This window comes from Entelurus aequoreus, linkage group LG10 (genome assembly GCF_033978785.1).
Source record: "Entelurus aequoreus isolate RoL-2023_Sb linkage group LG10, RoL_Eaeq_v1.1, whole genome shotgun sequence".
Classification (NCBI taxonomy): domain Eukaryota; kingdom Metazoa; phylum Chordata; class Actinopteri; order Syngnathiformes; family Syngnathidae; genus Entelurus; species Entelurus aequoreus.
Genome location: NC_084740.1, coordinates 25,866,138 through 25,890,003, shown reverse-complemented (window position 1 = coordinate 25,890,003; position 23,866 = coordinate 25,866,138). Strand labels below are relative to the sequence as shown.

The 23,866-nt window shown below is 40.5% G+C and overlaps 1 protein-coding gene across 5 annotated transcripts in view; it reads left to right on the top strand.

Annotated features, from left to right (window-relative positions):
* robo2 (roundabout, axon guidance receptor, homolog 2 (Drosophila)) overlaps positions 1 to 23,866 on the top strand; it is an 833,901-nt gene that overhangs the window by 785,178 nt on the left and 24,857 nt on the right. For all 5 annotated transcript variants that reach the window (XM_062060421.1, XM_062060420.1, XM_062060422.1 and 2 more), the window contains 2 exons: positions 6,105 to 6,368; positions 9,698 to 9,900. In XM_062060421.1, the coding sequence (XP_061916405.1) occupies positions 6,105 to 6,368; positions 9,698 to 9,900 (467 nt within the window). The remainder of the gene's footprint in view (positions 1 to 6,104; positions 6,369 to 9,697; positions 9,901 to 23,866) is intronic.

Sequence of the window (23,866 nt, the reverse complement as noted above, 5' to 3'; positions counted from 1 at the left end):
ACCGGAAGACGGGTCCCTTCCTGGGATTAGAGGCCGACCCACAGGCTCGGCGAGACCCGCATGCCTGAACAACGTGGCCGTAAGGGCGTTGCCTTTTAGCGATCACCCGCTGCCTTCATATTCTATTGACATCACGGCAACGTATCTTTCTCAAAGTGGAGTCTCGCTGGATAGTATTTTACGACAATTACGGCTCGTGATGCAAAACACCCTTTAATGGAAACACCTACAAGTCTCAAATGTACTTTTTCTAAATTTTTGAAAGATCGCTTTTATTTTGCGAAAAACTGCAATGAAAACGCAGCTACTGTTTGCTTGTTATTATCATGATAGTATGAACAAAAGTACCCCTTCATTTGAGAAGGAGAAGAGATCATTGGCAAAGATCAGGGCTTAATTTTAAGACCTGTAGCAAAGCATGACGTTTTTGGGTTTTCTTTATCCAATAGAAAACAAAAACATGATTAGGATTTAGTGTAGTGAACCAAACTGTACTGGCAGGCCGGGCCCTTGTAAAAACACTCTGTTTAGAGCCACAACCACTATGGCGGGGCCACATGATTATGCCAACCGGTCATAAACGTGGTTGTACTTTGATGGACTTAAATGCCTCTTTGATACAATTATACTTTTTCTGTGCAGAACTTGTATTCAGTTGTGAGTCAACATGACCTTCGTAGTAGTTCTAGTTCAGTTTTAGCACATTCATTTAAAAGCCCCTAAAGATAATTGCTCATTTAGCATCGCTTCGAAGGCCGACATTGTGACAAAATTACGGCCATGTATCTAAAACGACCGTACCTCAAGTTTATATTGTAGCGGAATCTTTTCCCCAAAGTGTCTGAAAAAAAAAGTTTTTTCATAGCTTTTGCCCATTGAAGCAAGGGAAGTTAATTTGTAGAGCATATTTTGTACACAAGGCAATTCAAAATGCTGTACAGAAAATGACAAGAAGGCAAACATTAAATAATTTATAAAAAATATTAAATAATTTAGGTTAAAATCACAAAATAAAATCAGAATTAAAAACAATTAATGATTTAAATTAAAATAAAAGAGAGTAGATAAAATATGTTCAGTTGTCATATGCACATTTAAATAAAAAAGTTGTCATCCTGAATTTGAACACTACCACCGTTGAGGTCTGTCTCACATCTTCTGGAAGACTATTCCAGATTCTAGGAGCATAAAACAAGTTTCTTCCTGACTCTGGGCACCAGCAGGTCTAGGAGACCTTTTCCTGAGGTTTTCAGAGCCAGAGATGGTTCATATGGTTCTAACATGTCAGAGATGTACTTCGGCTAAAGACCATAACAAGACTTGTACACATGCAGAGCTGTTTTAAAGGCCTACTGAAATGAATTTTTTTTATTTAAACGGGGATAGCAGATCTATTCTATGTGTCATACTTGATCATTTCGCGATATTGCCATATTTTTGCTGAAAGGATTTAGTATAGAACAACGACGATAAAGATTGCAACTTTGGGTATCTGATAAAAAAAAGGCTTGCCCCTACCGGAAGTAGCGTGACGTAGTCAGTTGAACATATACGCAAGGTTCCCTGTTGTTTACAATGATGGCCGCATGAAGTGAGAGAGATTCGGACCGAGAAAGCGACAATTTCCCCATTAATTTGAGCGAGGATGAAAGATTTGTGGATGAGTAAAGTGCAAGTGAAGGACTAGTGGGGAGTTGAAGCTATTCAGATAGGGAAGATGCTGTGAGAGCCGGGGGTGACCTGATATTCAGCTGGGAATGACTACAACAGTAAATAAACACAAGACATATATATACTCTACTAGCCACAACACAACCAGGCTTATATTTAATATGCCACAAATTAATCCTGCATAATAACACCTGCGTGTTTGTTATGCTAGCTCCTAGCTCCTCTGCTAGCTCCTAGCTCCATAGAACACGCCAATACAATTCAAACACCTGATCAACACACACAATCACTCAGCCCAAAAGACCGTTTACCTAACCCAAGGTTCATAAAGCTTATATATTTTTAAAAAGTTACGTACGTGACGCGCACATACGGTCAAGTTATCGAATGTTTAGCAGCCAAGGCTGCATACTCACGGTACCTGATATTCAGCTGGGAATGACTACAACAGTAAATAAACACAAGACATATATATACTCTACTAGCCACAACACAACCAGGCTTATATTTAATATGCCACAAATTAATCCTGCATAATAACACCTGCGTGTTTGTTATGCTAGCTCCTAGCTCCTCTGCTAGCTCCTAGCTCCATAGAACACGCCAATACAATTCAAACATTTGATCAACACACACAATCACTCAGCCCAAAAGACCGTTCACCTAACCCAAGGTTCATAAAGCTTATATATTTTTAAAAAGTTACGTACGTGACGCGCACGTACGGTACGGTACGTGTTATGCTAGCTCCTAGCTCCTCTGCTAGCTCCTAGCTCCATAGAACACGCCAATACAATTCAAACACATGATCAACACACACAACCACTCAGCCCAAAAGACCGTTCACCTAACCCAAGGTTCATAAAGCTTATATATTTTAAAAAAGTTACGTACATACGCAAAAAAAAGCCAAAGCTGCATACTCACAGTAGCACGTCTGCGTCTTTGTCATCCAAATCAAAGTAATCCTGGTAAGAGTCTGTGTTGTCCCAGTTCTCTACAGGCGTCTGTGTATCCAAATCAAAAGTCCTCCTGGTTAGAGTCTCTGTTATCCGAGTTCTTCCATCTTGACTGCATCTTTCGGGAATGTAAACAAAGAAGCGCCGGCTGTGTACTGCTGTGGCTGACTACGTTCGAAAAATACGTCCATTTCGCACCGACAACTTTCTTCTTTGCTTGCTCGGCTTCCTTCTCCATAATGCAATGAACATGATTGAAACAGATTCACGAACACAGATGTCCAGAATACTGTGGAATTATGAAATGAAAACAGAGCTTTTTCGTATCGGCTTCAATGTGGAAGGCATACCCGTGTTCGCCGGGCAACGTCACACGCATACGTCATCCTCAGAGGCGTTTCGAACCGGAAGTTTAGCGGCAAATTTAAAATGTCACTTTATAAGTTAACCCGGCCGTATTGGCATGTGTTATAATGTTAAGATTTCATCATTGATATATAAACTATCAGACTGCGTGGTCGGTAGTAGTGGGTTTCAGTAGGCCTTTAAAGTCTATTCTCTGAGCAACAGGAAGTTAGTGCAGTGACATAAGCACTGGACTAATATGGTCATATTTCCTGGTTCTCATCATGACTCGAGCAGCAGCATTCTGGATGTACTGCAGCTGTTTTACAGCTCATTTAGAGAGCCCAGTGAGAAGGTCATTGCAGTAGTGTAACCTGCTAGAGACAAAGGCATGGATTAGTAATTCTAATTCTTATTTAGGCATTATTTCTGCTATTGTTATTGACCTAATGTGGCTGTTAAAGTTTAAGTCAGTCTATTATTACCCCTAAATGTTTAGCCTGATTATTAGGTGTCAGTGAGAGGGTCTAAAAGTGACTAGTAATAGTTTTTATTTGCTTCTGTGGGCCAAAGACAATGATTTCTGTTGTGTCTGAGTTTAGCTGAAGAAAATAATTTTGCATCTACACAATGATCTGTTCGATGCAGCGACAAAGTGAATGAACAAGCCAACGTTCACATAGATCTGAGTGTCATCTGTATGGTTGTGGTAGGACACATTTAAGCTGCATATTTGCTGACCGAGTGGCACATTGTACAAGTTGAACAATAGGGATCCCGGTATCGAGCTCTTGGGAACCCCACTGGTCATAGCTTTTTCAAATCATTCAGGCGCTGTGTAGCAGTTTTAAATTGGCTTTCACTGAGGTAGGAGAACACTTTTTTTCCCTTGGACCTATCAACTTATTTTTTTTTACCTTTTCATATAAACTTTGGACATTTTCTGGATTTTAAACGGCAACTGCACCTTTTTTTATAATTGTGCCTGTCGTTCGCAATCATTATGAAAGACATGACGACGGATTGATTTTTTTAAAGCATTCTAAATATTAAATACATTCAATCAAAGTCAGCTTACAATAGAGCTTATGGAGGCTGTTCAAATCTGCCTGATGAGCCCCTTAAAAAAACATCCAAACACCTCCATTAGGGTTTTATATACACAATGTAAAGTTAAAGTACCTATGATTGTCACACATACACTAGGTGTGGCGAAATTATTCTCTGCATTTGACCCATCACCCTTGATCACCCCCTGGGAGGTGAGGGGAGCAGTGGGCAGCAGCGTAGGCCGCGCCCGGGAATAATTTTTGGTGATTTAACCCCCAATTCCAACCCTTGATGCTGAGTGCCAAGCAGGGAGGTAATGGGTCCCATTTTTATAGTCTGTGGTATGACTCGGCCGGGGTTTGAACTCACAACCTACCGATCTCAGGGCGGACACTCTAACCACTAGGCCACTGAGTAGGTATGTAAGTATATATGTAATGTAGTAACGAGCACATTTATAATAACAATTAATATTGAAGTATTTTGATCATTTTAAGCATATGTGGTGTATTAATTTAAAAAATGCATCACGTTTGCTTTTTTTTCTTCATCACTGATTATTACTCACTGCAGACTTCTTGAGAGCCAACAAACATAATAAAACATCACTTACTTTACAATGTCTGCTGTCATTAGGATGCCGACTGCTGGGATGTTCATATTTTCCCATTTCGATGAATTTGGATTAAAATGTCTCATAATCCTTGCGAAGAAACGGGGTGGGGGGGTGGGAACAAGCGCTTTTCGTGTCGTTCTCGCCAGTTCCATGTCCTAAACGGCTGTCAAAGTGTCCCAAATTGTCGGATTATCTCCTCAGTCATCTATTTTCAGGTGAGAGGCATGAATAAACTTACAGGGAGCAGGGAAGCGAGGAAACAACAGGCCACTTGATGATGTAAACATAGGAACACACGGAAGTAATCACGGCACCAATGTAAATAGATTGTCCGCGTTAGCACTTATAATAACAATATCACTAATACTTGGTTGATATTCAAGTCACGAAATGTAAATTGAGTGTTGTTGCCGCTTTTTGAATGGTTATTTATCTGATTTTATGGGCGGACTAGTGGATCTCCCATTGTAAGCAATCTTTTATTTACATTTATTTAATATTTGGAATGCATTCTAAAAAAAATCATCCATCGTTATGACTTTCATAATGGTTGTGAACGATAAGCAACATTTCCAAAACTTTGCAGCTCCCCTTTAAGCACATGACTATTTATCGTACAGAAATCTTTACATAACTTGTAAAATAATTATAAACACATTAGTTCTTAATATATTATTATAAATATACTTGAACTGCATTTTGCATACAAATATTGTTTAGGGTCACACAAAGCCTTAATTGACCACTTGGTAGGAAAAATAGCTTAATTTTTCTGTGTTCAAATCCGCTCTGCCACACAAAGCTCACCCCCCTCGCTGGTTCAATACATCGTTCTTGTTGCTCCTGTCACATGCACCTGAGCGCATACCACAATAACTACCGCCATTGTCATGCTTTTGGCCTCCTCCGGCCTTTTTGCTGTAGCAGAGAAACAAGCTGTGTGTGTCGCTAATAATGGCTCTGTTTTCCTCCGCGACTAATTATTGTGCTGCAGCAAACGTGGGGGATCAATGCAGCTTGTCGGAAAAGTCATGTACAGATGGATGCAGATCTATGGGATGATTCAAAGGCTGTAAAATAAATCTGCTAGGAGCACAGATGGTTTCGTATGAACTCGGAGCCAAACAATACACATAATGGCATTGTTTTAGGGAGACATTGTGGCAGATTTGAAGCTACAGCGGTATTAAACTCTACTAGGAAGTAGTCAGCATGTCTTTCTGTGGTCAAGTAGCTCCCGTGTCTCCTTTCTCTTGGTTTCCAATCATGGAGAGTCATCTGCTTTAATGAGGACTCACGGTAAATCTGAGCTGGCAGCAGATAAAAACCGTTATGTCCCACGGAGGCTGCACTGACAAATTTCTTTAATGAACATTTTCTTTATGGCTGTTATTACTTCAGGCCAGCGTCTGCAGGGCTATATGAACACTGCGCACTAATGCTGGGTTATTATTTCACCTAAGGTATGAAAGTGATGGCTGGGGTCCACCCATGCCCGTGCAGACCTACCTCCACCAAGGCATGGAGGACGAGCTGGAGGAAGAGGACGAGAGGGTGCCAACCCCGCCCATCCGGGGCGTGGCCTCCTCCCCGGCCGCCGTCTCCTTCGGGCAGCAGTCCACAGCTACCCTCACCCCCTCCCCTCGGGACGAGATGCAGCCCATGCTCCAGGCCCATCTGGACGAGCTGACCAGAGCTTACCAAATGGACATGGCGAAGCAGACATGGTAAGAATAACACAAAACAATACAAGATTACCGTATTACCGTAGAAGAAATAAATATTTTTACATATATAAGCTGCATCGGACTATAAGCTGCAGATATATACCAGTACAAAATATTTACATACCTTAATTGTTTGCAAATGGTGCCTGTAACACGGCAGTAAAACTGCTGATCCAACAAAACAGAAGTCATCGTCATGGACCCACGAGCTGTGGGAGCTAGCTCTCCAATCAGCTAAACAGACTCAATAACTCCACAGTGACGTTTTGGTGAATTTACGAAACTGAAACCCTACAAAAAGATGCCATTGTAAGTTAATAAGACTAACACGGACACTTGCAGAACTGTTAGCATATTTGCTAATGCCAACAACGCTAGCTTTATTACATTACGATAGCATGTACAAATATACATATAAACACTCACACATGAGACGGTTTAGTAAGTATAAATAGTTGTAGTTATATTGTGAAAACTCCCAAACATTGTTTGGAGTGATGAATGAAGAATCCTTTTGTGCAGAAAGGCTATGAACGAATAGTGGAGGAAACAGGACTTATACTTCCAGTTCAAGGCACAAAACAGGAAGTACATTTTCAATTAGCAGGTTCTACAGTGAGCAAACTTTACCAAAAGATGGCGCCATGGCACAAACACACCTTTTCGGTGTCTATGTTGGTGTTACATGAAAACTATTTGTTGAATACAAAACATTATGGCCGTTAGTGAAGAAACATCCATACATTAGCTGCACTGTTACATAACCTTACGCTATATTATAAGCCACAGCGTGCGAAGCATGGGGAAAAAAATAGAGGCTTATAGTCTAGTAAATACGGTAGTTTCAGGACTAGACAATACATTTAGGGATCATGTTAGCTTAACAGCAAGTTATTAACTGCTAATTTGAAGCTACATTACACAGTCTATTTAACCTATTTTAATTAAGATTCAGTAGGATTTTACACAAAAAACTGGTGCACATACCAAATAAAAAAGCATTCAGAGACCTACGCCAGAATCTATCTCCCAATTGTAAAAAAGTCCTGAATCCAAATGGTGATCCAGATCAGCCTTAAAATGTAATCACTTGTTCCCTGTCCCATTTCTGACATTTCCTGACAGTTGGAAGAAAATCCACCCATAATTTTTTGAGCTATCTACTGTATAGCGCAATGAAAGAAACGGAGTGAAGCCTCTTGTCAATCATCCACTGTCTTTGTCTCTGTGGTTGGAGTCGCAAGCATACACGCACAAAAAAGTTGAAACTCCTAATGTAGACAAAATGTAACATAGTAGAAATGATGGCGATCAGCCCCAAAATGTAACGACTTGTTCCTTCCTACAAGCGTAAACGTGAAAATTATCCAGATCAGGAACAAAATCTAATCAGTTGTTTCTTACACCATTTTGGACTATTACTATTACTATTTGAGTTATTTTGCTAAGTAACTAATAGACGAACAAACCAATGACAACATTTACATAACCTCCTGACTAGAAGTAATAATTAGTGGACTTAGCTACGAGATAAGTCCTGTCCTTATCATTAAGGTTTGTTGTTGAAAATAAATAGATAATGGAATATTTATAATAAATGAATAACTTAAATAATAATTTAATAATTGGGAATAAAAAAAAGATTTTAGCACTCCAACTACGAAGTTAGCGATTCAGCGTTCTTTAGGCAGCCGCAAACAGCCCTTTTTATGTGAACAGCATTTGAGAGAAACAAAATAAAATAACAATAAATCAAATATATTTTTACATTTATGGAGCATATTTGAGACATTCAGCCCAAGGTGCCTCCAAATTAGGACACACATTAAAGCACAAATAGACACATAAAACAATTAATATATTACAAAAACTTATATAAAGTAACATTTTATAAATGACTATACCATATAATAAATATAAAACCAAATGGTAACAAAGGAATAATAAAAAAAACATTGTCCTGTAAATATTATAACATTATAAAACTAAATACATGAATTAAATCATGAATGCTTGTATATGATACACAGTAGCATTTTCACGGAAGCAAGTTTTTTGTCGTTTTTTCTTTATCCCATTGTTGGTTTTTGAATACAAATTACAAATAAATGATAAATGATAAATGGGTTATACTTGTATAGCGCTTTTCTACCTTCAAGGTACTCAAAGCGCTTTGACAGTATTTCCACATTTACCCATACACACACACATTCACACACTGATGGCAGGAGCTGCCATGCAAGGCGCTAACCAGCAGCCATCAGAGGCAAAGGGTGAAGTGTCTTGCCCAAGGACACAACGGACGTGACTAGGAAGGTAGAAGGTGGGAATTGAACCCCAGTAACCAGCAACACTCCGATTGCTGGCACAGCCACTCTACCAACTTCGCCACGCCGTCCCTAAGCATCCGTTTTGTGAGCTGAGTACTTATGTTATTTAGGACCCGATCCAAAAATGCACACAGCGGCAGACCTCGGCTGCAGCTGGCAGAGAGAGAACACAGCTACTGTATATATTGCCATTAAATATAAAGTGCAGAGGCAGCCAGACAAGTGAGGGGGGGAAAAAAACAACAAGCGTGACCCTTATGCATGGTTGTTATTTTAAAGCGCTTACTGTACGCATATTCGCCGGCGGCAAGATTGATTCGGGTGCCGCTGTAACAGTTAGTCTTTGTGTCGCACGTGTGCAGCGAAGATAAACCCATTCATCATTTCATTTTAATGGGCCCATGCTAGCACTCTGGGCCAATAGCACTGTGCTCCTGCTCCCTCTTAGGCCTGTCTTTGTATTTACTCCCACGCACACAAACACACATGCATGCAACACACACAGTCATATACGCAACACACACACACGTATGAAACACATTCCAGCGCTGTTTAGCTCATGCAAGTCAGATTAAGGCCATGCTTCATTCTGTCGACAGCCAGGAGAAGAACCTGGCTTTCATTGGGAATAATGTGGGTGTGTGTGTCTGTGCGTGTGTGTGTGGCAATGGTGGGGTTATTGTCAGGAAGGAGATGTCATGTTAGCTACAGTAATGACTATGTTGCTTAGAGAGCGTTTGACAACACAACAGGCCCAGTAATTACAAGCCATTCCCCTTGCAAAGGCGCCCCTCAAACAAACGCCCGCTGTCACTCGACGTGACGCCAGAGTGTCGAAAGGCCCCCGGTACGCTCGCTTTTGTACAATCCGCGGCGGCAATTAACGGGTCATTGTGTTACCGCGCAAGCGCCGTCGTCAAATTAGCCGAATTGTCCTCGTTTATTCACCGACAGCCGTCCTATTCCCGTCTTTGACATTCCCCGCTTGGCGCTCTGCAGGCACATGCAAGGGGGGCCGCCCCAGGCCCCGGCCCCTCCGGTGGGCTACGTGTCAAGCACAATGGTTTCCGACCTGGAGACCGACCTGCCCGATGAGGAGGATGAAGACGACGAGGAGGATGAGGGATACGGGGCCAGGCATCCACGCGGTATCGAGCACACGCCGGGGTCGAGCATGGACAACCTGGACAGCTCTGTGACGGGTAAGCAGACATATGTTCCATTTACATAATTTTTAAACATGGCGGTGTAAACAGGATATTATCAGATCATATGTGGATTTAAATACAACATAAACGGGATATGCATTAATAATATAACAGTTTCTTAAGGTAACTGAGGGAAAATGGGAATGCATTACTTAGTAGCCGCCAGTAGAGGCGCTGTATGGCATCAAGGCAGTGGTCCCCAACCACGGGCCGCGGCCCGGTACCGGTCCGTGGATCGATTGGTACCAGGCCGCCCAAGAAATGTAAACAAATTTTTAAAAAAATATGTATATATTTTTAAAATTAAATCAGCATAAAAAACACAAGATACACTTACAATTAGTGCACCAACCCAAAAAACCTCCCTCCCCCATTTACACTCATCCGCACAAAAGAGTTGTTTCTTTCTGTTATTAATATTTCTGGTTCCTACATTATATATCAATATAGATCAATACAGTCTGCAGGGATACAGTCCGTAAGCACACGTGATTGTATTTCTTTATGACAAAAAAAAAAAAACATACCCCCCCCCATACCTTTATTGTTTCCAAACGGTGTCTGCAATACGGCAGAAAAACAGATGATCAAACAAAACAGAAGTCATCTTCATGGACCCACTAGCTGCGGAAGCTTGCCCTCCAATCAGCTAAATAGACTTAATAACTCCACGATTATATGTTGATGAATTTGTGAAACTGAAACAATACAAAAAGAATGCCATTGTAAGATAATAATGCTAAAACGGACAAATGTAAACGTGTTAGCATATACGCTAATGCTAACGGCGCTAGCTTGATAACATTACAATAGCATGTTAAATTATGCATGAAAACACTGCTACAGACATCACATATGGGACGGTTTAGTAAGTAAGAATTGTTTTAGTTATATTGCAAAACTTCCAAACGTTGCTTGGAGTGACAAATGAAGAATCATTTCGAGCAGAAATGCTTTGGACCAATAGTAGATGAAACGGGACTTTGCGTTTGAACAATGTCTTCAAGTGGATAATTTTACAACATTGTTTGAATTCTTTGCTTAATCCATTGCATAATTTAGCCGTTAGCGAAGAAAAATCTATAGATTAGCCGCACCTCTATATAAACTGCAGGGTTCAAAGCTTAGGAAAAAAGTAGCGGTATGTCTGGCTTTTTTTTCTCTAGTGACTCGAAGCGCTTTACATTGAGAAACCCAATATCTACATCTAAGCTATGTTTATACCAATGCGGGTGACACTTGGAGCAACGTGGATGAAGTGTCTTGCCCAAGCTGGATTCGAACCAGGAACCCTCAAATTTCCACCATCTGAGCCACGCCCGCCCTCTTTCAAAAAGTGTTTGTCCATCTTAAATATTTATTTTAGCATTTACCCCCGCATGTTTAGAGAATTGTTTAACTGTTGAGGACGATCTATAGAGCTAATTTGTGTTAATGATGAGAGATTGTCATCACACTCCAACATCTCGAGCATGTAAACACTGCCTCTTTGCTAACGAAAATCTGATTTAAGTTGTGTTACCCTGGATAAATAACGGTTACATGAATATATAAATACATGTCAACAGGAAGTAAATGTTTGTGTACTAGGCTAGGCGCCATAGACTAAAACAGGAAGTAGTTGATTGGACAGTTGATGTGTGCGTTTAAGCGCCACTCAGAGACAAATTCGGTTGGCGAAAATGACGCCGATTGGCCTAATTGTGCTGTGAAGTTGCGGAACCACACATAATTCACGGGAATTCTGGCCAAATCCTGCAGAGGCTGCACTTTCTCATGCAGTCCAAACATTACTAAAGTAAAACACTTAGGCGGGTATATTTCGCCTGCTTCCGATGTCCTCTGTTCAGCTCCAAAATAAAGCATTTAGCACACTATTTTTTTTATTTATTAGAATACATAGGCCTAGTTATCATGGCGCTTAGATTAATACATAACAACAATTTTATGACGAAGTCTCGTCCGATTGTTTTGTCATCTGCTGTGACAGTCACTTGTTGTTCAGGGCGTGTTGATGATGGCTCGCCCATGTGTTGCTCTGCATGAGAACATGCACACCCTCAATGTCCCTCCATCAAGTTTTTAAGCTCCGCTGGCAGACTCTGGGGAATTATAATTATCATTTCCCCCCAAAAAGCGATAAGAAAGTCCATGAATTTTAAACAGGAGAATGAGAAGGGGAAATTAAGAGGGAGCCTGGCAGCGTGTGTATCTCATGAAGGAGATTTGAAATAAAATTCACGTGCAGCCCATTTCCATTCCAGACGACGGAGAAGAAAGAGAGCGAGCGAGCGAGGCAGCGTTTAAATTTTACAACTCTGAAAACTTTTACAGCCATCTGTCAGGCGGGCGGGCGTGCATGGCGGGGGACACGTGAAGGGCACGGCCATTGCTCGGGCTGGCTGGACCACCGCTTACATGCCGGCCGCCACCAACCATAGGAACAGTAAAAAGGAACATCAAATTGACACAGCGCCTTGACTCTTTAACCGGTGAAAATTTAGAACGCCAACCAGGAAATGGGCGGAGCGGAAAGGGGGGAAAAACGGGGGAAAATATCTGAAGTGGTGAAGCAGTCGAGGGAAGGGAAAAGGAGGTTTGGCAGAAGTACTTTTCCGTGGCGTGATGGAAGCGCGGTTTGGGTTGTGCTGACACATGCTACTACTGATGTATTTAGGGCCGTGTAATCTGCTACATCTCTCCTCCACTCTATTACTCTGAAGACAGCACCATTCCTTCTCATCTATCTGCTCATCGCACCCCTTTTGGCACCCCGCTGCGAGACGAGCGGAGAGGAATGGTGCAATATTTATCGCAGAAGAAATACAAGTACGCTTCCTGTTGAGCGTCGCGACAGACGTTTCCTCGTATTAGAGCGACACAAACATCGGGGGCTTTCCGTAAGTTACACCGATGGCTGCCGAATGAAATATTTAAGACATGTTTTTGTTTACCAGTAAGACACACCTTTGCTCATTTATTATGTAAATTCAGAGAGTATTTTCGTAGAGGATTCATGTAACCCTCCATGCACGTAGGGGATGAGCGATGAGGCCTATATAACAGTATTTATTATTATATGTGTGAATGTTGTCTGTCTGTGTTGGCCCTGCGATGAGGTAGCCACTTATCCAGGATGTACCCCGCCTACCGCCTGAATGCAGCTGGGTTAGGCTCCAGCACCCCCCGCGACCCCGAGAGGGACACGGGGTAGAAAATTGATGGATTATTTGGCATATAAATGATAGTTTTTAAAAAAAGGCTGCTAATTTAGCTGCTGACGTATGCAGTAACATATTACGTCATTTCCTGTTAGTAACCTACTTTTTCATTTGCTGTCAATATCTGGTTACTTTCTGTTGTAACATTGTTCTTTCCACACTTCTGGTAAAATGTAATAATCACTTATTCATCTGTTGGTTCGTACTTTACATTTACCACAAATTTGAGTATCGATCCAATACCAAGTAGTTACGAGGGCATACCAATGCTGTCAAATCTTCAAGATCATTGAATGATTACATTTATGGTCACAATTATCAAACACAAATACAGGATGGCTGTGTAACAACAGTAATCGAATATTAAAATGATGTAATTTTTCAATTTTATTACATACAACATTAATAATAAAGTCAATACTGAAAAAAAAAAAAAATTAACAAAAGCAAACACTACTATTGGCTCTTATTTCCCGAGTTTGTAAACAATAACAAAAACAACTAAATTTTTTGTGATGATAAGAAATATCGATATAATCAATGTAGTATTGACCTGAACTAGATCTGATACTTGGTATAATTTATGTCGATATTTGTGTCAATCCACCAACCTCTTATTGGTCTAGCTAAGCGGTTAGCTTTCCTTTTGTATCTTCCTTTGGTATGTTAAGTAGCTATTCCTTGTCCTCACGTCCTCCAGTGATAATGATGCTTGCAATAAACTTAGTTGTTTTTTTGCCGCAATTGAGGCAAGGATAAGTGATTTGAAAGCAGATCCACACTGTGGAGGGACATTAGCCGGTAGATACATTGCGTTGATGACTCCTTCGTACGCTAGTGGGACACAGCTAGAATGTGTCATCATTAACATGCATTATCAAAATTTAACCATAGCAGTAAAAGCTCTTTAGTCAGCCAAATTTATACCATTCATAACGTCTGTATAAAGGGTTCCTAACCTTTATGATCTCAGGGCCCAACTTTTCCACTACAGACGGGCCCGTGGCCCACTCAAATATTAGCACTGAATTAGTAATCGAAATCTTGATTTTACTTGTATTTAGTAAGTATATCTAACCTACTTACAATTTAACAGGGTAAATTTTGTCAAATGATAAAAAAACATGACCTGGGGCCGTATTTATCAAGCTTCTTAGAATTACTCCTAAGAAGTCTGCTAAGAGTTGACTTAAGAGTAAATAAATTCTTCGCTGAAAGCTGCACTTAAAAGTTAGTTATCAAGCGTCTTACTCACACTTTCAGCGAAGTGTAGGACTGAATCTTAAGTGTCACACTCAGAGCTGAATTACGACATTACTACGTGCCGTAAACGGAATTTTAGGTGACGTCATTTCTGTGTCCATAGAAATGACCAATCACGGAAGGGAATCCCTTGTCTAAGAATAAAGAAATATCTTAGAAATATTTAAGTGGACAATGGGAGTGTATATTTTGACAATAAACTACAAAATAATACAAAACAAACAAACAATATTGGCAATGAATCAAAAATAAATGTTTCCTTTTTGTTGCACCTTTCCTGCTCCCAGACCGTAGTCGAAGAGCGCAGGGGGGAAACTTCTCCAGGGCCGATGTATGCTCGGGGCAACACCCTTCACTTTACCCGGCAGTGGGTCTCCACAGCGGACGACTTTAGGGTGAATGATGAGTCCGGCGATTAGTTGCAAATCTTGCTTTATTGATTGCTTGCACACAGCCAATCCAACACAAAACAAACTAGTCCCTGCCCGCACTCACGCTACCGCTCCCTCTCTTCTCTCGCCCACACACTCACTGACGTCACTCACCTCACATGCTGTCACCTATTAAAGGGCCACACACACACATACGCTACTCTCATAACATTTTCTTTCCAATTCATTAATTAGGCAACTAATTTGAAACTGGTGTGGGTGGCTCTATATATACTAGCCCACTGCAGCCACATGCAGAAATCAGCATGGAATCGAAAATTATTAAATCTGTGACAAAAATAATACCCGCTCTGTCTAAACGATACCGTTTGATCAGCTGCTCGTCATCAAACAAAGCCAGGACATCCTTCCGCTCCATGAACGTTCGCACACGTCTCTCTCGCCTCAGTGCCATCCCCCGCTGGCAACTCCTAACCACTTAGGACACCTCTGAAGGTCTCTTAAATATCGTGGAGAGTAGGAGTGATTCTTAGACTTAAGAAAGTTGATAAATAGCTTTTATTCTTAAGTTTGAGAGTAGGACTACATTTCGCAAATTCTCAGGACTTAAGTGTAAAATGTCACTCTAAGACGCTTGATAAATACGGCCCCTGATCACAAATATTATTATCAAGGCTTAGGTCAGGCTGATTACAAAATAAATCATAATCAAATATACTGCAAAAAAAAGGACTCATGAAAACTGATGAAAAATTAATTTACATACGCAGTACTTAAATAAATAAATTTGAACTATATTAATATTAGATAATAATATTAGAGATGTCCGATAATATTGGACAGCCGATATTATCGGCCGATAAATGCTTTAAAATGTAATATCGGAAATTATCGGTTTCAAAATTATCAGTATTAGTTTCAAAAAGTAAAATGTATGACTTTTTAAAAAGGTTTTTGAGTCACCTGCACATCAAGGTCAATTTCCCTTTCTTGTCGATGTTAAATCAAATTGAGTGGTCTTAAGAAGGGAATCTGTTCAACTTCCAGCTATTATGAGCAAATGCTCAAAGCCTAAAGAGAAAACTTGATTGATTTTTTTAAAAATCAAATGACGACACAAGCTAGACGGTGTGATTGCACTGCTATTTCCCCCCGAATGAATGTCTGGCTGAGGGTTTGGCGGCGGCGGAAAGTGGCTGTTAACGGGGGAAAGGAGAAATGTGATGTGATATGCTGAGGCAGTGTTCCACCTCCAAAAGCTTTAGCGCTTTGGCTGCCACTGCCTCCACTTCATTATCTGCGCTATTCTTCGCGGGAGGATTGGAGCCGCTGGAAATCACTGTCTTTCTCTCTCGGAGAGGAACTCTGAAAAGAATTTCAAAGGGCAAAAAAAAAAAAAAGATGGAATGCTCCAAGTTGTTACCGCCTTGAATTTCAGTTGGTTTCAGCTATAAATAAAAAAGTGGCAGAGAGGGTGGGCGTGTGGTGCCTGCTCTACCTCATGCAAGCTTACATATTCTAGAAGTTTCCTCTTTCATCTGAGAAGTTTTTATATAGATATAAATATATATATATTAGGAAATGTGTTGCAACCTTTGCGGGAGATAGTGCAACTCTTGGTGTGGAAACCCTTTGAAGGGGATAACCCTTCAGTGAATCCAAATAAATCAGAATCGTATTACTGTACTGCAAAGACCGGGACAGAAAACTTGAGAACCTTTTGATGTCTGGTCTGGTCTGGACTGCATCATCTTTCAAAGCCTGCTGCTAACGTAAGTACAGCGCAACCAAAACAACAATGGCGGGCTGCTCTGCAACTCAACGTCTAGAAATAGGAATCTGACCCAACGCTGATTCAACAAAGCTGGTGTGAAAAAAAAAAACATGTTTTTGGGGAAATAGTTTTAACAACAAAATATAAAACGATACACTTGTTGACTGTGGTCAGAATGATTAAGCGTTAGTTTTAACGTTAGCATCATACAGTAACTCCTCCTTTGCTAATTTGTTGACAATCTTTGAGACACTTTGTTTCCAGACGATCTCTGTTTGCATCTCCCTCCTACCGGTGTGTGAGCGACAGTAAGAAAAGCTCAGAGTTGTTTGGCGCCACTAGAACAGTGGTTCTCAAACTTTTTTTCCACTAAGTGCCACGTCAGAAAACACTTGGTTCTCCTAGTATCACCATAATGACCAATATTTAAAAAAACAATAGCATAGTAGGCCCAAGTATTCATTAAAAACAAGGCAGAGGTATATTTATTATTTTTGGCCACTGTAATACAACACAATGCACAAACCTCATCAACAATGATACCTATTTACTAGGAGTGTCAAAAAAATTGATTTTCGAATGAATTTGTAACGATTCTTAATTGATTAAAAAAATATAAAAGAATGGATTTTAAAATTGCATTTATTTATTTTGTAAATCTGTCCTGTCACTCAGACAAATCATATTGTTGATGTAGATGATCATATCTGCTGTACAGATTTATTGTTATCAAAGTGTGGGATACTTCTCTTGTTGCCCTTTTTGTATTTGACTTTATTAAATGTTTGGGTTGAATTTTACGAAAGAAAAACAGTTTTCTTTTTAAGTTTTGTATCGAGAATCATTTTGAATCGAGAATCGATTCTGCATCGAATTGTTCTCACTAGTCCTGCTCATTTTGAGATATATTAATCTTAATTCATGATGTCTTATCAAATACAATTAATTAACTGCATGGACAGATAATTTCACTAGATTTTAGTATTATTTTCCTAAAATCTAGTCGTCTTATCTTATTTTTTGTCAGCTCTTTTTTGCAGCGTTCTTGTCCTCACTTTACTTTTAATATTGTGATCTGCCCAAGACCACACCGACACAAGCTTTCTTCTGCACTGAAAACCCAATAAAGCATTTTATAGGACAGTCTTTGAAATACGTATGTAAAACTCCTCAAAAACACCATATATATATATATATATATATATATATATATAGTGCATGTGCCTCACAATACGAAGGTCCTGAGTAGTCCTTGGTTCAATCCCGGGCTAGGTATCTTTCTGTGTGGAGTTTGCATGTTCTCCCCGTGACTGCGTGGGTTTCTTCCGGGTAGTCCGGCTTCCTCCCACCGCCAAAAACATGCACCTGGGGATAGGTTGATTGGCAACACTAATTTGGCCCTAGTGTGTGAATGTTGTCTGTCTATCTGTGTTGGCCCTGTGATGAGGTGGCGACTTGTTCGGGGTGTACCCCGCCTTCCGCCCGAATGCAGCTGAGATAGGCTCCAGCACCCCCGACGACCCCAAAAGGGACAAGCGGTAAAAAATGGATGGATGTGTATATATATATATATATATATATATATATATATATATATATATATATATATATATATATATATATATATATATATATATATATATATATATATACATACATACATATATGTTAGGGGTGCAACGATACACAAAATTCAATATTTTAATGTCACGGTTTGATATGTTTTCAATAATAAAAAAAGGAGAAATTTCCATGCCTTTTTTTAACTTAATTGAAAATATCAACATTTTTGTATTGACTCAAAAGTACAGTTTTTAAATTAAATTAAATGTATCTGGTGCAGCTATACCTGCCTCGTTTTCTGCTGTGCATGCTTAGCACCACATAAAACAAAAACAGCAGTTTGCAAAAAAATAATAAAATAAATGCATCTGATGAATCCCACCCATCTTTGTGGTGCATTCTTAGCAGCAGAGTAACAGTGGATGCTTTTTTGATTGATTGAGACTTTTATTAGTAGGTTGCACAGTGAAGTACATATTCCGTACAATTGACCACTAAATGGTAACACCCGAATAAGTTTTTCAACTTATTTAAGTCGGGGTCCACTTAAATTGATTCATGATACAGATATATACTATCATATATATATACCATCATCATAATACAGTCATCACATAAGATAATCACATTGAATTATTTACATTATTTACAATCAGGGGTGTGGAGGGGGGGGAGGATATGGACATCAAGTAGTGGACATAGAGAGAGAGAGAGAGAGAGAGAGAGAGAGAGATCAGAAGGCATAAGAAAAAGAAAAAGTATCTGCATTTGATTGTTTACATTTGATTATTAGCAATCCGGGGAGGGTGTTAGTTTAGGGTTGTAGCTGCCTGGAGGTGAACTTTTATTGCGGTTTTGAAGGAGGATAGAGATGCCCTTTCTTTTATACCTGTTGGGAGCGCATTCCACATTGATGTGGCATAGAAAGAGAATGAGTTAAGACCTTTGTTAGTTCGGAATCTGGGTTTAACGTGGTTAGTGGAGCACCCCCTGGTGTTGTGGTTATGGCGGTCATTTACGTTAAGGAAGTAGTTTGACATGTACTTCGGTATCAGGGAGGTGTAGCGGATTTTATAGACTAGGCTCAGTGCAAGTTGTTTAACTCTGTCCTCCACCTTGAGCCAGCCCACTTTAGAGAAGTGGGTAGGAGTGAGGTGGGATCTGGGGTGGAGGTCTAGAAGTAACCTGACTAGCTTGTTCTGAGATGTTTGGAGTTTAGATTTGAGGGTTTTGGAGGTGCTAGGGTACCAGGAGGTGCATGCGTAATCGAAAAAGGGTTGAACGAGAGTTCCCGCCAGAATCCTCAAGGTGCTTTTGTTGACCAGAGAGGAAATTCTGTAGAGAAATCTCGTTCGTTGGTTAACCTTTTTGATTACCTTGGTTGCCATTTTATCACAGGAAAGGTTAGCCTCTAGAATGGAACCTAGGTAGGTGACCTCATCTTTCCTGGTGATAACAATGTCACCTACTTTTATGGTGAAGTCATTGACTTTCTTAAGTTTGATGTGGGACCCAAACAGGATGGATTCTGTTTTACCCAAGTGTATGGATAGCTTGTTGTCAGCGAGCCAGGTGCAAGTTCTACAGAGCTCAGCACTGAGGATTTTCTCCACCTGTGACTTGTCCTTGCCGGATACCAGCAAGGCAGAGTCATCCGCAAACAAAAACAATTCACAGTCGCATGCCGATGACATGTCGTTTATGTATATTAGGAACAGTAAAGGTCCCAATATACTGCCTTGGGGGAGTCCACAGCTCACCGAGAGGGGGGGGGGGACACGGTGCCGTTCACCTCTACCACCTGCTCCCTCCCCTCCAAGTAAGATTGCATCCAGCTCCATGAGGTTTTGTTAAAGGCCTACTGAAATGAATTTTTTTTATTTAAACGGGGATAGCAGATCTATTCTATGTGTCATACTTGATCATTTCGCGATATTGCCATATTTTTGCTGAAAGGATTTAGTATAGAACAACGACGATAAAGATTGCAACTTTTGGTATCTGATAAAAAAAAAGGCTTGCCCCTACCGGAAGTAGCGTGACGTAGTCAGTTGAACATATACGCAAAGTTCCCTATTGTTTACAATGATGGCCGCATGAAGTGAGAGAGATTCGGACCGAGAAAGCGACAATTTCCCCATTAATTTGAGCGAGGATGAAAGATTTGTGGATGAGTAAAGTGCAAGTGAAGGACTAGTGGGGAGTTGAAGCTATTCAGATAGGGAAGATGCTGTGAGAGCCGGGGGTGACCTGATATTCAGCTGGGAATGACTACAACAGTAAATAAACACAAGACATATATATACTCTATTAGCCACAACACAACCAGGCTTATATTTAATATGCCACAAATTAATCCTGCATAAAAACACCTGCGTGTTTGTTATGCTAGCTCCTAGCTCCTATGCTAGCTCCTAGCTCCATAGAACACGCCAATACAATTCAAACACCTGATCAACACACACAATCACTCAGCCCAAAAGACCGTTCACCTAACCCAAGGTTCATAAAGCTTATATATTTTTAAAAAGTTACGTATGTGACGCGCACATACGGTCAAGCTATCAAATGTTTAGCAGCCAAGGCTGCATACTCACGGTACCTGATATTCAGCTGGGAATGACTACAACAGTAAATAAACACAAGACATATATATACTCTATTAGCCACAACACAACCAGGCTTATATTTAATATGCCACAAATTAATCCTGCATAAAAACACCTGCGTGTTTGTTACGCTAGCTCCTAGCTCCTCTGCTAGCTCCTAGCTCCTCTGCTAGCTCCTAGCTCTATAGAACACGCCAACACAATTCAAACACCTGTTCAACACACACAATCACTCAGCCCAAAAGACCGTTCACCTAACCCAAGGTTCATAAAGCTTATATATTTTTAAAAAGTTACGTACGTGACGCGCACATACGGTCAAGCTATCAAATGTTTAGCAGCCAAGGCTGCATACTCACGGTACCTGATATTCAGCTGGGAATGACTACAACAGTAAATAAACACAAGACATATATATACTCTATTAGCCACAACACAACCAGGCTTATATTTAATATGCCACAAATTAATCCTGCATAAAAACACCTGCGTGTTTGTTATGCTAGCTCCTAGCTCCTATGCTAGCTCCTAGCTCCATAGAACACGCCAATACAATTCAAACACCTGATCAACACACACAATCACTCAGCCCAAAAGACCGTTCACCTAACCCAAGGTTCATAAAGCTTATATATTTTAAAAAAGTTACGTACATACGCAAAAAAAAGTTGCGCACATACGGTCAAGCGATCAAATGTTTAGAAGCCAAAGCTGCATACTCACAGTAGCACGTCTGCGTCTTTGTCATCCAAATCAAAGTAATCCTGGTAAGAGTCTGTGTTGTCCCAGTTCTCTACAGGCGTCTGTGTATCGAAGTCAAAAGTCCTCCTGGTTAGAGTCTCTATTATCCGAGTTCTTCCATCTTGACTGCATCTTCCGGGAATGTAAACAAAGAAGCGCCGGCTGTGTACTGTTGTTGCTGACTACGTTCGAAAAATACGTCCATTTCGCACCGACAACTTTCTTCTTTGCTTGCTCAGCTTCCTTCTCCATAATGCAATGAACATGATTGCAACAGATTCACGAACACAGATGTCCAGAATACTGTGGAATTATGAAATGAAAACAGAGCTTTTTCGTATTGGCTTCAATGTGGAAGGCATATCCGTGTTCCCCGGGTTACGTCACGCGCATACGGCATCCTCAGAGGCGTTTCGAACCGGAAGTTTAGCGGCAAATTTAAAATGTCACTTTATAAGTTAACCCGGCCGTATTGGCATGTGTTATAATGTTAAGATTTCATCATTGATATATAAACTATCAGACTGCGTGGTCGGTAGTAGTGGGTTTCAGTAGGCCTTTAAATCCGATTGCTCTGAGCTTATCCAACAGTATAGCGTGGTTAACGGTGTCAAAGGTCTTCTGAAGGTCCAGCATGACCATGCCGCAGTATTTGCCTGCGTCCACCTCATGTTTGATGTGGTCGGTCAGATAGAGAAGGCATGTGTCAGTGGAGTGGTTAGTTCTGAAGCCGGATTGGAATTTGTACATGAGTTTATTAGTGGCAAGGTAACTGTCGACCTGTTCATAAACTATTTTCTCCATTACTTTCGAAACGGAACTGAGAATAGAAACAGGTCGGTAGTTGCCAGGTTCCAATTTGCTTCCTTTTTTAAAGAGGGGAGTTACTCTTGCTATCTTAAAATCTTTTGGTACTTGGCCTTGTGTAATTGATAGGTTTATTATGTGCGTGATGATCGGGGCAATGATGGAGGCAGAGTCCCTGAGGAATCTGGAGGGAATATTATCAAGGCCGGTGGCCTTGTTAGGGTGGAGCACGCTCAATTTTTTAAACACCTCATCAGCTGTGACCATTTCTAATTTGAAATCATCGTTGGATACTCCTAGCTTTCTGTAGAAGGCTTTAATGTGTTCTACACCAAAGCGACCAGAGTGGTGGGACAGCTTGTTGACAAGAGTTGCGGCTATGCTGGTGAAAAAGATGTTAAGTCTGCTAGCTACCTCCATTTTGTCTGTAATGAGGGAGTCACCCTCCTTGATGCTGATGTTGGTGAGTCTTGTTTTAAGTTTCTAGCTGCAACCAGGAAGCTGGTTGTTGAGAATTTTCCAGAGCTCACGTGGCTTATTTGTGTTTTCCTCTATTTTGTCGTTAATGTAATTTTTTTTTTAAGGATTTAGTCAGGTTGGTTGACTTATTTCTTAATTTATTGCATTGGTTTTTGAGAGTTGAAAGGAGTAATTTGAGGTTGATATTATTGGGTTGTTTATCTACTTCTGTTTTACATTTTTGGTATTCAGAGTATTTCCTGTCTCTGTCTTTTATGGCAGCTAATAGGTCCGGATTCATCCATGGTTCCGAGCGGGCTTTGATCCTGACTGTTTTCACGGGAGCCATGTCATTTAGTATCTTTAGGAACGCCGTTTTGAAGCGATCCCAAGCAACATCGACCAGGTTGCTCGCGAGCACAGGGGACCAGTCCCACTCATCTAATTTTAAATTGAAATTGTCATTTGAGTATTTTTTGAGGGATCTGGATTGGGCTGTTATGTGGCCATTGGCTTTAGGTTTAGCTATTTTACAGGTGCAGAAGGTTAGATAGTGGTCGCTAAGACCACAGATCATGAGCCCACTATTTTTTATTTTAGGCCGGTCTGAAGTGAGAATGACATCTATGGTTGATTGGGTGGAATCACACACCCTTGTGGGTAGCGCTATTAGCTGGGAAAGACCGTGCAGATTACAAAACTTGCTGAAGGATCTGAAGACAGGCGCATCTTTGCGTTGATTATCTGTGTTCAGATCCCCAGTTATAATTTTCTCCATGTTGTCTGTCCCTACCAAGCATTCTTCCAAAGCCCCATAGAAATCACTCTGATTAGGGGGTCTATAAACAGTCCCTATTAGTACCGGCTTAGCGTTTTTAAATTTGATTTCCGCCCACACAGATTCCAGGTCATTGTAGTTAAGATCAGTGCGAGTTATGTATTTAATATCCTGGTGAATATACATACAAACGCCCCCACCGTGTTTATTCCTATCCTTTCTGATAACCGAAAAGTTTTGTATTTCTATCTCTGAGTCAGAAATACTTTGATCAAATTTGGTTTCAGAGAAAGACAAGATTTTTACCTTCGGACACTGCTGTCTCTAATTGGGCGTTTGTCTTGTTTTACAAA